At 40.0% G+C, this 14,144-nt stretch overlaps 1 protein-coding gene across 3 annotated transcripts in view; it reads right to left on the reverse strand.

Moving 5' to 3' along the window:
• Positions 1 to 495: 495 nt before the first annotated feature.
• The window catches only part of TAB3 (TGF-beta activated kinase 1 (MAP3K7) binding protein 3), a 44,271-nt gene continuing 30,622 nt past the window's right edge, over positions 496 to 14,144 (reverse strand). For all 3 annotated transcript variants that reach the window (XM_068155044.1, XM_068155042.1, XM_068155043.1), the window contains exons 3-7: positions 11,710 to 13,162; positions 7,613 to 7,773; positions 5,883 to 5,976; positions 4,348 to 4,431; positions 496 to 976 (exon numbers count right to left, since the gene is read on the reverse strand). In XM_068155044.1, the coding sequence (XP_068011145.1) occupies positions 828 to 976; positions 4,348 to 4,431; positions 5,883 to 5,976; positions 7,613 to 7,773; positions 11,710 to 13,162 (1,941 nt within the window). In that variant the 3' untranslated portion in view covers positions 496 to 827. The remainder of the gene's footprint in view (positions 977 to 4,347; positions 4,432 to 5,882; positions 5,977 to 7,612; positions 7,774 to 11,709; positions 13,163 to 14,144) is intronic.

Consider the following 14,144-nt stretch of genomic DNA (forward strand, 5'->3'; position numbering starts at 1 on the left):
TTACCATTGTTGACACAGCCAGGTGAGCACTGCACAAGCAAAAGGGATTGTAAAGGTTCACCTCTGATTAAGCTCTCGGTAACACTCAGCCTGCATCTCATTTAGTCACCTTAGGTTACTATTTCAAACAGCAGGTTTTTTGTAGACATAAGTTACCCTGAAAAAAAGCAGCAATTACAAATACTCTTCTCCTTGTTGGTGGTTGGTTGGTTTGCTTGTTTTGTGTTGTTTTTTTTTAATGCATTGCAAATTTTATCATTGCATTTACCTGTCTTCTTTTTCAGTAGCTTACAATCTAGAAGCACAGGGAGCCTTTGTTTTCCAGCTAGCTGTGGCCAGGATAAGTCAGCTCTGGCTCTTCAGTTTTCAGTGTAACATTTCACACCATTACTAAGAGTCCTAGAATTTTACTTAAAAAAAAACCCAAGAAGATTTTTTTTTTCTTTATTGTGTGTGGTTTGTTGGTTTTTGTTTCCTTTCTTGTTTTTTACCTCATTTAGAGCCACTAAGCAGTAACTATAACCACAGGACTAAACACCAGTAGTTATTTGCTTTCTTGTATCACATTCTTCCCAAAATTAATCCTTTTACGTGTTCAGGTTTCGTTTTCTGCTTTGCTCACTGTAATGGGACATGAAAGAATTTCACCCTTAATTTATCTTTTATAGTGTAGCACAAGCAGAAACATTACTCCCACCCTTGCAATATGAAGACTGTTGACTTGCAAAGGCCGGGCAGATGGACTGAAAGGTTCCCCATGTTTCCTTCTCCTACAGCTGTCGGCTTGAGAGCCTGTTTTAAACCCAGCGCCAGCCCCTGCCTGCTTTTCAAGTGTATCGTGGCATTTCACACTGCTCACAGCGATTTAGTGCTGGGTGATTTAGAAAGGTGCAGCTATCACAATTCCATGGAGCCCCTTCAAAGTCTTCATCTCTTGGCTGAGTCCGTGGAGTCTGTTTGGAGCTGTTTTGATGTTCTGAAAAAACAACAACAACAACAAAGGCCAAAGAAAAACATTTTTTCTTATTTCAGAAAAGAAGGATGATAAGCAAGACCATACTGCTGGTTTGTCACTCCTAAAAACACTCTTTCTTCATATGAACATGGAAACCTTTTCACTTAGCTAACATTAAGGGACTTCTGCTAAAGCCCTTCTACCTCAGTGTGTGAAATGTGACTGTTTAAAATATTTCACATCTGTAAAGAGTCACTTAAGCACGCTACATTAAAACCAAAAGGACCAGTCACCACCACTAGGTCAACTGATACTGCTAAAGGTTTAGCATCTTAAAATGTACTGAACAGTTTCGTTCTGGCACTCAACACCATCCTGGTGAGGAATGACTTCACAGGTTTACATAAAGCAGGCTGTGACTGAATTCTGAATTCCAATAACCCTACTTTACCTGAAGTGAAAAACTACTTCTCACTCAGTTCCTTCAAACAGTCTTCCCTAGTATTTATCCAGCCTAAGGAAAATACAATATAAAAATAAAATAGCAAGCCTGTTTCAAAACAAAATGATTGCTTTTCTTCCTCATGGCTTTGCAGAAGGGATATGTGTGAAGCAGTTATGTATCAGTATGTATGCAAATCATAAACCAGCTATAAACCTACAGAGAGACCTCAGCTTTTCCCATGTCTCCTACCACCACTTCTAGACTGCAAGTTACCTACTAGGAGTGATAAATACACCTAGGATGTGGAAACAACAACATTTTATGAAGTGTTAATATTCAAAACAACATTAGCATACATAGGTAGGAGGCTAGGTTAAGAAACCCATCTGCTAAACAAACATCTGTAGAACAGCTTCATTAAAAGAGAAGCTGGGTTGCAAAAAAGGACCGTGATTTGTAATTCAAAGTGCACACTGCTATCCTCTGCCATGAAATCTAGCAGATGGCTGATGACAAAGATACTGCAAACAGTACTTAGGTTTGTCTTCAGAAACACACACTTGAAGAAAATAAAAAGCAACCTCCTGCTTAGACATGAACCCTCTCAACTCCAGAAGTTGCTTTGTCATATTGGCAGAGCTTGCACTCAAAAAATTCCTTTTAAGCAAACAAGTAGTGTGGGCACAGGACGGCATTCATGTTGACTAGACAGCAGCACAGAGCAGACCCTTGTCTGTCTGCCCATCCCTGTCTGGGTGCCCACGCCTTCAGCAGCTGAATGCTAAGGAAATGTAACTTTTAAAGAAAAAAGAAATTAGTTTGATGACTCCATGTTAAAAGCCAAGCTCCGAATACAGTACACCAACTCTAAAACTGACCTCTAATAAACTGAAAAGTTGTGCAAATCCTTACAAGATACTATCTTTCCAACTGCCAAAACAAAAAAATACAAACCAACCCAAAATCTTTATTGCATGCAATTTTGCATGTTGTTTTGCTTTGAAATAATAAATCAAAGAGGCTAGCATAATTAAGAAAAACCTCTTTGAGCACCACCAACCAGTAGTGTCTTAAAATCAACCACATGACCACAACAATTTAACATGAATTCAGGCAGCTGTCTTCATGCCACTGCTCCCCTGCTGCTACCACCTCTCCTGGACACTGTTGGAGGGGGACTGTCGGAGGGGTTTTTTCAAACCATGAGTAGCAGTTCTGAGCATTCTCTTTCTTCTAAGTTTCTACATACTATCCATTTTGTTACATCAAATAGTAAAATACTTGCTTCAAAGTTGCGGGGTAGGGGTGGATTTTCTTATATGGATTCAAAATTCAACACCTACAACCACTGCAAAGTGCTCACAGAATCACAGAACATTAGGGGTTGGAAGGGACCTTCACAGATCCTCTAGTCCAATCCCACTGCCAGAGCAGGATCACCTACAGTAGGTCACACAGGAACACATCCAGAGGTTTTTGAATGTCTCCAGAGAAGGAGATTCCACAACCTCTCTGGGCAGCCTGTTCCAGTGTACTGCCATCCTCACAGCGAAAATGGTTTTGTTTATGTTCAGGCAGAAGCTTCTGAACTCCAGCTTGCACTCACGACCCCTTAGCCTATCATTGGACATCACTGAAAAGAGCCTGGTGCTGTCCTCCTGTTCACCAGCAGCTAAAATCTGGATTTTCAAGCAGACTGTGTGATTACCATTTCCAAAGAGTGACTTCTTTGCCACTGAATACTTTCATACATGCTAGCTACAGCATGAGGAGACACAGTATGATGAATCTTATCACACACAGCATTTTCAGAGAAAAAGGCCACTGTCTTCTCCATAGCAGGATCCCAGATGGGCTATTTTAGCAGAAAAACACAGTATTTAAAAAATCCACTAATACCTGAAACCACTCTTTAAAAAGATCCTGGGAAGATTGAAAAAGTCCAAAAATACCTGAGACAAAAGGTAGGATTCTGGTCCTACATCACCACTAAAGATAGTGGAGTTCAGAGAGCTACTCAGCCAGACGACCACTAGGTGTCTACTGAGGATGAGTTAAGTCACTTTGGGGTGCACTGACTGAATTTCTACTGGGTAAGAAGTGAGACTAATTACACAGTTCCTGTTCTTAACACAAAAGTGTCCTAAGGTGGGTATGAATCCTAGGTGCTATGCAACTAGCACAGAAAACTTCAGAAACTAGTAACAAACTTGTACTGTCATCGCTTTTAGACCAATGTGAGGAAATACATTGTCTTGGCCTTTAAAATGTCTGAAAGCTCTTGCTATGCTAAAATTTCAGGGCCACTGTGAAATGCATACTCTGCACACACACACACACACACAAAAAGGTAAAGCTTGACCAGTCAAATTAAAATAGAATGAAAAATATAAATGCTAATTTAGAAAATCTGCTGTGACTAATTAAACTTGCATAAAACAGTGCAGATAAACTCAAAATCCTAACAACCTCTATTAGAAGACAGCTATGCAAACCTGACAGAACTTTTAACTTTGAAATATAAAAAGTACTAAACCCAAAAAACTCAAACAAACCAACCCACAAAAACATAATTAGGAAGCTGAAGTTAACACATAAAAGTTTGTTTACTTTCAACTCTTTTCCTAGCAGTGACTAACAGCATTTGCCAACAACAGACTATTCATTTTGAACAATTTGCCTAAGGAAAACAAGTTGTAGCTAGGATTACACAGAAATGCTGGTTTGATTTTGGGGGGGGGGGGGGGGAAGAAGTTCTAATAATTAGAACTGCTTCCTGTTAGAATATTTTAAAACAGAAGTTATTATAAAAGAAATCAAAAAACCCCAAACCAACCAAAAAAACCCAAATCAACCCAAAACACCAAGCAAACAAAAACCCCAAACCCCAACAAACCCAACTTTCCCAAATCAGATCAGTTAACTTGATGCTTATTTGTTGACCTACCCTTTTTATATGGCTTTGGTGGCACAACAGGACCAGGCTCTATGTTATCATAGAAGTTACATGTGGCTTTCGGATCAAAGTTCCCTGTCAGGAAAGGAAAGTAAGCAAACATAACTCAGAGGTTATTTACATGCCTATGCCAGTGACATAAACATCTATAGGGTAAATATTTGATACCTGTTTCTATTATTATTGCTTTTTTCCTGGGTAGCCTTCCAGTTTTGTATTGATTCTATTAGTTTTTAGCATGCTAATCCCATATTGAAGAATCAACTCCAGCTCAGCATTCTGTATTGCTTAAAACACATGTGAAAATAATAAGTCTTCCCGTAGGATAAATTCTGGGTAAAAAAGGGCTCTGCATATTCTAATCTATTTGATTGTATTTATGTTCAGCTTCTGTTGCTGAAGGAGGATTTTTAAAGACCGAAGTAGATTTCTGTTTGCCAGCTTCTTAGCTGCAACCTGTAGTTCTGGTTTGTATTACCTGGAAAGAACCTTCATTAAGGAGTAATTTACTTTATATATTTTTTTAATTTGCTCTTGTAAAAGTCACTTCTAAGTCACCACTTGCTTGTAATTTAATGTAACTTGGCCAACAGACATATTAGCATGCCAACTTCATCAGGTTGCAATTGAAAAAGACCCTTTTTAGGGCTGATGCTGATAATCAAAATTGAACTTTAAAGACTCCAAGGACACACCTTTAAGCACATAAAATATTAGAATCATAGAATCATTCAGGATGGAAAAGACCTAGAAGACCATAAAGTTGAACTTAACACTGGCAAAATCATGTCCCTACATGTTGCTTTTACACATCTTTTAAATACTTCCAGGGATGAGAACTCCACCACTTCCCTGGGCAGCTTGTTCCAGTGCTTGATAGCCCTTCCAGAAAAGAGACATCCTAATAATATCTAATCTAAACCTCCCCTGGTACAACTTGAGGTAGCTTTCTCTTGTTACTTGGTAGAAGAGACTGACACTCACTTCACTACAACTTCCTTTCAGGTAGTTGTAGAAAGCAATGAGGTCTCCCCTCAGCCTCCTTTTTCCCAGTTCCCTCAGCCACTCCTCATGAGCCTTGTGCTCTAGACCCTTCACCAGCTTTGTTGTCTGTCTCTAGACATGCTCCAGCAACTCAGGGTCCTTCTTGTAGTGAGAACCTGAAAACACAGTACTGGAGGTGTTGTCTCACCAGTGCTGAGTACAGAAGTACAATCTCTTCCCTAGCCCTGCTGGCCACAGTGCTCCTGATACAGACCAGGATGCTGTTGGCTGCCTTAGCCATCTTGGCACTGCTGCCTCATATTCAGTTGGCTGTTGACCAATTCCCCCAGGTGTTTTTCTACTGGGTAGCTTTCCACACACTCTGCCCAAGCCTGTAGCATTGCATGGGGTGATTGTGACACAACTGAAGGACCTCACACTTGGCCTTGCCTAACCTCATTCAATTGCCCTCAGCCCATCAATCCAGCGTGTTCACATCCCTCCGTAGTGTCTCCCTACCCTCAAGCTGATCCATTCTATACCTCTAGATTGAAGGAGATCAACTTCTTTCAGTGTACAGTCAACGTTTATCTGGAGCTGTCTGTTGAGGCTTCTCAATCTGGTCATTTCCTCAGGCTAGAAAGAATGAACCAAATCATAATTGTGGGAAATCCAACATCTTACACTGCTATATCTTTGTTAACAGTTTTACTACAAAATGAGTATAGATAAAACATTGGGGAATAAAAGAAAAACAAACCCAAGATTCTAGTGTCTGCCCCAATCCCCTTACCCAATCTATTCCTTAAAAAACCCTTATTCTATTGATATTTGAGGATGAACGCAAACCAAAAAGAGCTGATCTTAAATTTGTAAAACCATATACCTTATAAAGTTCTGCATAAATTGATGAATTGCTACATAAGTTGACATCAGGATGAGCAGGCAGTAGCATATGAGCTGCAGCTCACACTAATTACTACTTGTTATACCCAAATACAGGTAGAAATTTATTTATTTGCATCACTCTAAGGAGGTCCAACATACCAACCCTTCTACCTCTGTAATACTGCAAGAGGGTAATTATTCTTAACAGAATAATCAGTTATTTAAGTCCATATATTTGCATATCATTAACAAACTCTAAGTTACAGGAACGCACAACATTCTGAAGGCTTGCAGTAGTGATTATTAATGTGTGTACAAACTATCTTCTCCTAGGATACGTTCCAACGTCATAGAGCCACAGAATCACAGACTGTAAGAGACCTCTGGAGGTTATTGGTTCAGCCCTCTGACCAGATGGGAGACAACTATTGAACACCTCCAAGGACAAAGAATCCATAAGTTCCCTATGCTAGTGCTCAGTCAACCACAATAAGAAGGGACTGAGGCTCACACATTTGCTAATCTTTTTGTTACCTACATATTAACAGATGCTCTTCTTTGTTTCTTTGACAGCCTGTGCCAGATTCAACTCCAGCTGGCTACTGCTTTCCTCACCTCATCCTTGCACATTCAGAGTGTCTCTATACTCCTTACAGGAACATATATGCCAAATGCTGCCTTAAGACAGGTGAGACATACAGCAGCCTTACTAGTTAGTCAGCTAACGGCCCCTACTATGCCTTCCAGCCTCCATCTGTGTGCATCAATTATGTCAACACAGGAGGTCTGAGCTCATTTGACTAACAACTGCACAAAGCAGAAATTATTTTTCAGTCAGATGAATTCTCTTATCAGAGCCATACAGACGTTTTGGCTAGGGTCATTTGCAGGTGGAAGTCATGTAGGTAGGCAGAATCAACAAAGAAAGGAGGAGAAAGAGGTGATCACTATTTGAGCCAACACCACCACTGAAGAGTCACTTGGCACTACCTGCACATGCCAAATGGGAAATGTCTACAAGAAGCAACTAGTCAAACAACAAAATACCTCAATAAACAAAACATATTTTTTAAGTGGACCCTTGCTGCATACACACCAAGCTGCATATGGCCTGGGGCTTTTTAAATAGACTTGGACATACACTTTTATAGGCTGCTGGAAAGTTACTATCTATCCAGCCCATACATACAAGTTTCAGAAATTCTGTTGTGAACACAACCTGGACACAAAGCTGTCTTACAAGCAGCCAAGAACATACAAAAAGTCATATTCAAAGACTAAAGATTTTATATCCCAAAATGTTTGTTTGTATAAATACTTCAGTTCATGGAAACATAAAAAAAATAAGTTGTATCTTGAATTAAAATACTAACAAATTGCTTACTGTTGGAATTGCAGTTGTACAGCTAACTCTTCGAAGCCGCCTCTGCATTAGGTCATGCTCCATACCATTGACTTCAGCTTTCAAGCGTTCAAGCTCTTCTTTCTCAAGCTTCAGTTCCTTTGCTAATCTCTCCATCCTTGCTCGCTGATGTAACAGCAAGGCTAATGTTTTACGTAGAAGAAATAGTTATTAACACACACACACACACACACAAAATGGACAACTAAATTCTGAACTTATGCCTAAGAATCATAAGTGACCCTTTAGGGAAAAAAAACAAAACATGCAGTCAAGTCTCAGTGTGAAGATGCTTTCATGCCAAATGAATTACAATTCAGAACAAAGTTCTTCCAGAGTAGAACCACATTTTAGACACTAACTTGAAGCTGTTATTACTATTTTGGTCAAAGCTTCTTTTTCTTTTTTTTTTTTTTTTGCATTGGTCTCTCTTGTCTCAAAAATACAAAGGCACCTGTGCAAGGAGATAGCTTCTCAGGATGGAACAGCAACCTAGTTATATTAATGGTGTACTGACCAAAAGCTAAAATTCCAGAGGTATGATCAGAAGGTAACAGGCTTTGTAACTGCTGCTCAACAGCAGCTGACACACCAGCCTTCAGACATTAGTCATGTCAGTCCTAAATTGTTTTTTAAACTGTTACTACAGCTTATGCTACAATAACTTTAAGTAGTCTTTTAAGAGTACTGTAATTCTCAATACTGTAAGTTCTCCAATGCTCAAAGGCAGAAGTACAGAACTACAATAAAACAGACTACAGAATCCAGAAAACAAAGTGGAGGCAGCTCAGGTGCTTCAGAGTCTTTAATTCTACAATAGAGCTGACTCACTGTTCTCCAACCTCTCCCTGCTGTTAATCATTCTCTCATAGTTTTGTCATGCTACTGAAATTTATGACTCTCAATCACAAGCTGATGCTGGGCTCCCAGAGCAGGCAAAGAAAAAAAATTCTGACCACCTAGAAAATAATATTTCATTTCTGCAGGAAATATGCTTCTCAGTTTTTCATCATTGTATGAAACTGGCCAAGGTGGATGGTGCGATGCCTAGCTCTTCCTGAGCTGGCTTATTTTGACCTGATTAAACTCTACAAGGACAGAGAAAAATCAGAGAAATTTGCTGTGTGTTCTCAGACAAGCATGCTGCTCACACAACAGTGTTCCAGCAAACCACTCAAATGTATGAAGACATTGTAGAATCTGCAAAATACTATTTCATATAAAGCACCAGCCAGTATGTTTTCTATACCATATCCAACTATCCTTCTACCCTTTTCTTTACTCCATCCAAAACAGGCAAAGAAAAAACACGTATCATCTCAGGAATATGTGCACACCAGCTAAGAAAAAAAGAAGCTAGAAAAATAACCAACAATGACACATCCAGGAAAACAAAACACCCCCCATGCTCACTCAACAGCATAAAATAACAGTGGGTTTTAGCAGATGTCAATACTCCGTGCAAAAAATGCCGTACTATACTTTGCATTTTGTATGGATCAACCGATTCATGGCCAAAGAATAAACACTGACAATCCTAACCAAGAACAACATCAGATGTTTTTGTAATACAGGCACTAGTATTACTGAACAGAGCTGTTCTCTCTTTTTTTCAAGTGGTGTTAAGTCATCCATGTACAGTTTAAAAGATTGCAAAATTAAAGATACCAGGCTGAATGACTTTCCATCATTATTATTATCAAACTTGGTCTTTGTGTGAATCCTCCACCTTCACATCTGATATTACTACATTACATAGCTTTGCATTTTACTCCAGGACAACTCATTAAACGTGACTCACTACACAGAGCATTGGAAGTACAGATACCAGAACAGATTTTTGGTAACACTTGTCACAACAGCCAATATTGAAAAGAAAATTGCATAAACACATTCCCTATATTAAGCTCTTAAATATAGTCTTCTTTAGGATTCCTTTGAGGTAGTAATGAACATAATGCTTATTTTGTACAATTTATTCCTATCAAGAGTTCAGAGAGCAGCAATGCTAAAGGCTATAATAAAGTCTGAGCTGTGGTAGGTATTGCTACAACAGCAGATGTTCCAAAAAAGCATATACTAACTAGTTTTATTGGCTTTGTATTTCAAATACACAAATCTAGTCAAAATACAAAGGCAAAACAGAATCACAGAATTAACTAGGTTGGAAAAGACCTCTGAGATCATCAAGTCCAACCTATTACCAAACAACATCTAATTGTAGAATCATAGAATTATGAGGGTTAGAAGGGACCTCAAGCATCATCTAGTTCTAATCCCCTGCCATGGGCAGGGACACCTCACACTAGAGCAGGTTGCTCAGAGACATATCCAGCCTGGCCTTAAAAACCTCCAGGGATGAGGCTTCCACCACCTCCCTGGGCAACCTGTTCCACTGTCTCCCCACGCTCACACAGTGAAAAACTTCTTCCTAACATCCAATCTGAATCTACCCATTTCTATTTTTTTTTTCCATTCCCCCTAGTCCTATCATTATCTGACACCCTGAAATGTCCTTCCCCAGCTTTCTTGTAGGCCCCTTTAAGATACTGGAAGGCCACAATTAGGTCTCCTTGGAGCCTTCTCTTCTGCAGACTGAATAGCCTCAACTAAACCATGGCACTAAGTGCCACATCCAGTCTTTTTTTAAATACTTCCAGGGACAGTGACTCCACCACCTCCCTGGGCAGACCATTCCAATGGGCAATCACTCATTTTATGAAGAACTGTTTCCTAACATCCAGCCTAAACCTCCTGTGGCACAGCTTGAGACTGTGTCCTCTCATTCTGTCAAAGGTTGCCTGGGAGAAGAGACCAGCCTTCACCTGGTTACAACAGTATTTCTACCTTCAAGAATGTGTTTTTCCTCAGTTATGTGAAGCCACTTATAGTTTTGTTGTTTAACTGACAAGCTTTAATTAAGCTGTAACAGGAACACTACCAAAGAAAGCACATTGCCTAGGAGTTACAGACCTACCCATGTTTGTTCTAAATAACATTTCTAATTGGGTCTACCAGGTACAGCACAGCTCTTTGTTGATGAATAGCTCAAAAGACAAAAAGCTAAATAAGAAATCAGGAACTACATACAGGGCAGCATCATAACCATTATTTCAGCTCTCTGAAGTGAAAGGAAGTCTAGAAGGAGCTGTGGAGAAACATACTCTTTCCCCAACAAACCCAGACACAAAGCACAGCCTCAAAATAATTGCTGCTGATTATCATTCTATCAAATAACTGAAAGCTTGCAGATTAAGTCATTTGCTCAGTTTTAAGTGTTTCAAATCTATAAAGCAGACTGCTGTGACAAAAAGCAGTTTTCAGCAAAAGGTTAGACTTCATTTTTATGTTGTGGGTTCTTTTTCTTAAACACGAATGACTTCATTCTTCATTTATACACAGCATTAGGACTAGAGATGTTCTGTCCTTTCGCAGCAGAACACACATCCTACAATTTGTCTGCCAATCACTTTCTCCTCTTTGAAAGCTCTCAGAGGAGAAAGTGAACCTCTCAGTTCTTCAAAATAATTACTTTAATACATTTCAAACCAAAATATGACTTCTATCGACACTCAAAGTAATTTTAGCTACAATCCTACCTCACTCCTCTCCTTCACTTAATATTCTTCAATTTACACCAAACTAATTAGATTCAAATTCCCTGCAGAAGTCAGGTTTTATAAAGTACTCAAGTACAGAACAAATAATAGCAATAATAAAAAAAGAATCAAGTCCACATGCAAACTTCTGAGACAGTTCTTCAGTGCAGAACTTACAAACTGGACACACAGTGTATGAATAAAACCACTTGCCCTTTTCTTTTAAGAAATTCCCCTAACACCAAAATTGTAACAACTTTAAGAAGAAATTATTTGTATATTAGACTGAAATTTAGCTAAGTAAAAAAACAAAACAAAACAAAAAAAAACCCAAACCCAACATCAAAACACTCTCTCATTAGATGATTTTGGTGCCATTTCTATGCTTCTCTGGACAGGTTTATTCCCACCTAGTAAAGTAATAAAATCAAGCTGAAAATGCATTTCACGCTAATACGATTCGCAGCATGAAACATTTACCTTGAGTGTAAGCATAGTCGTCTGATCCAGAACTAGAACTTCTCTGATACTTATGGCTTCCTTTCTCTCCTCCAGATCCTGGCATTACAGAAATAGGCTGAATAGGTTCTGGTGCTGCAGAACGCTCTTCTTGGTCCACTAAATTTAAAAGATTCTCAGTCGGTGCTCGCCCTACTGTGATTTTAAAAATGGTTGGGTTTGGCTGAGATACCATTACCCGAGGAGACTGTGTTGGTGCACCTGTAGGTCCGGTTGGTTGAGTGTAGGTAATATATACTGGATTAACGCTAAATGGAGGTTTGGGTTGACCTGACATACCTCTTGATGGAGAGCTTGAAGGAGGAGTAGTGGCTGTATACAGTGGGTGCTGGTTTCGTTGAGATGGTTGATTACTTATTGGCGAAGGACTTCTGTTCATTGCAGACCCAGGTCTTTGTGGGGGCTCAACTGTAATTTCTATTTTATTCATGGAACCTTTGGATAAACTAGGTCCAGCAAAAGGAGGAAGATACGATACAGAGTGACCGCCTTGTTTTTGAAAAGTCTGGGATGCTTGCTGATATGGATGGGGTGGGACGGTTGAAGGACTAGGAGGCATGAAAACATGTGAACTCTGATGACTCAACTGAGGAGGCTGAACTTGGTGTTGAGGAGAGCCAAAGGGAGAGGGACACTGGGATGCCGGTGGTGATCGAAAAGCTGACTGAGGGATCTGAGCTTGTTTAGGAGAATACTGAGAAGGTTGATAGTTCTGTTGATGTGGATACACGGGTAGAGGACGGGGAGTATAATGTGGAACTGGGCCCTGTGGTGATGAATGCCACTGCGTATTTTGAGGAGTCTGTCGTCCTGAAGAACTTTGAGATGTTTGTCTTATATAAATAGAGCCAGGAGTCCCATAAAGATTGCTTGGAATCTGTGGAAGAATTTGTAGAGCTCTGGGTACACTCTGTCCAGAGGGGAGGTTTTGTGATACTGTAACAGTAATGGGATTTGTACTGTACCGAGGTATGTGCATATACGTGGGAGGAGGGCCTTGCATAGCAGATGTGTTCATTCCTGGTTGTATGGAAGATGGCTGAGGAGGTGGCTGTGGAGGAGGAGTAGCTGCATTTCTATTCTGGTCATTCATGAAAAATGGATTGTAACTAGGAGAAGCTGCCACAACAGCGGGAGCAGAATGTGGTTCTTGAACTAAGCATATCAGCTGTTTACCTGCTGTGCGTTGTGGATCAATATGTCCATCACTTGAACTGTGTACCAGTGTACGACCACCATTAAGTTGAGCTCCATCCCCTGCATGATAGCTGGTATGAGGATGAATACCCAGATTAATGTGCAAAAGGCTATTCCTATTCATTCTGGTGTCATCAGGGCTATGGTACTCCATATACAAGTATTTGTTGCTCTCCTGTGCAAGGGCTCGACAACAGGCATCTAGGTTGTTGTTGTTCTAGGAGTAAGAATGGACACTTATTATTGTCAAACAGCAAAGAAAAAGCCACTGCATTCAACTGAAGCTGCAACCAAGCCCAGCGTGAAAGTGACATTTCACAGATTTGAATTCTGAAGTCAAGGTAACATCTACAAAATTCTAAGATACAAACCAGTCTATAGCTCAATACTGCATCTAGCAAAATGCACAGTAGCACTAACTCCAGTATGACACCTTAAATAAAGTCCAGTTTTGGAGAAAGCCATGGTTGGAATTCTTGGCATCTTCTGGAGGAAGAGGTGTGTACAATTAACTTCTAATAACATAACCCAAATTAAACTAGGCCAGAACTGTAAGCTTTATTTAGAATAAACCAAACCAGGTTGGAAGAGACCTTCAAGATCATCGTGTCCAACCCATCAACCAATCCAACCCACCTAAACAACTAAACCATGGCACCAAGCACCCCATCAAGTCTCCCCCTGAAAACCTCCCATGACGGTGACTCCACCACCTCCCTGGGCAGCCCATTCCAATGGGCAATCACTCTCTCTGTATAGAACTTCTTCCTAACATCCAACCTAAAATAAACCTCCCCTGTCACAGCCTGAGACTGTGTCCTCTTGTTCTGGTACTGGCTGCCTGGGAGAAGAGACCATCATCTGCCTGTCTACAACCTCCCTTCAGGTAGTTGTAGAGAGTGATAAGGTCACCCCTGAGTCTCCTCTTCTCCAGGCTAAGCAATCCCAGCTCCCTCAGTCTTTCTTGTGTTCCAGACCCCTCATCAACTTTGTTGCCCTAATTAATTTGAAACAGACGACAAAAGCTCTACCAGCTTCTCTTGGTAGAACAGAATTTAGGGCTTTAAAAATGAAGTCAGAGTAAGTATTGCTTGAAAAAAGTGGCAACTCCAGAAAGCACTTTACAATTCTGACATAATTTCAACCGCCTTCAAGAATCTAAGGCTCCAGGCTAAAAAAAGGATTATTCATGTATAAAT

The sequence above is a fragment of the Melanerpes formicivorus genome, unplaced genomic scaffold (assembly GCF_026170545.1).
Source record: "Melanerpes formicivorus ecotype bairdi unplaced genomic scaffold, bMelFor1.0.p_v2 SCAF_30, whole genome shotgun sequence".
Taxonomy (NCBI): Eukaryota; Metazoa; Chordata; class Aves; order Piciformes; family Picidae; genus Melanerpes; species Melanerpes formicivorus.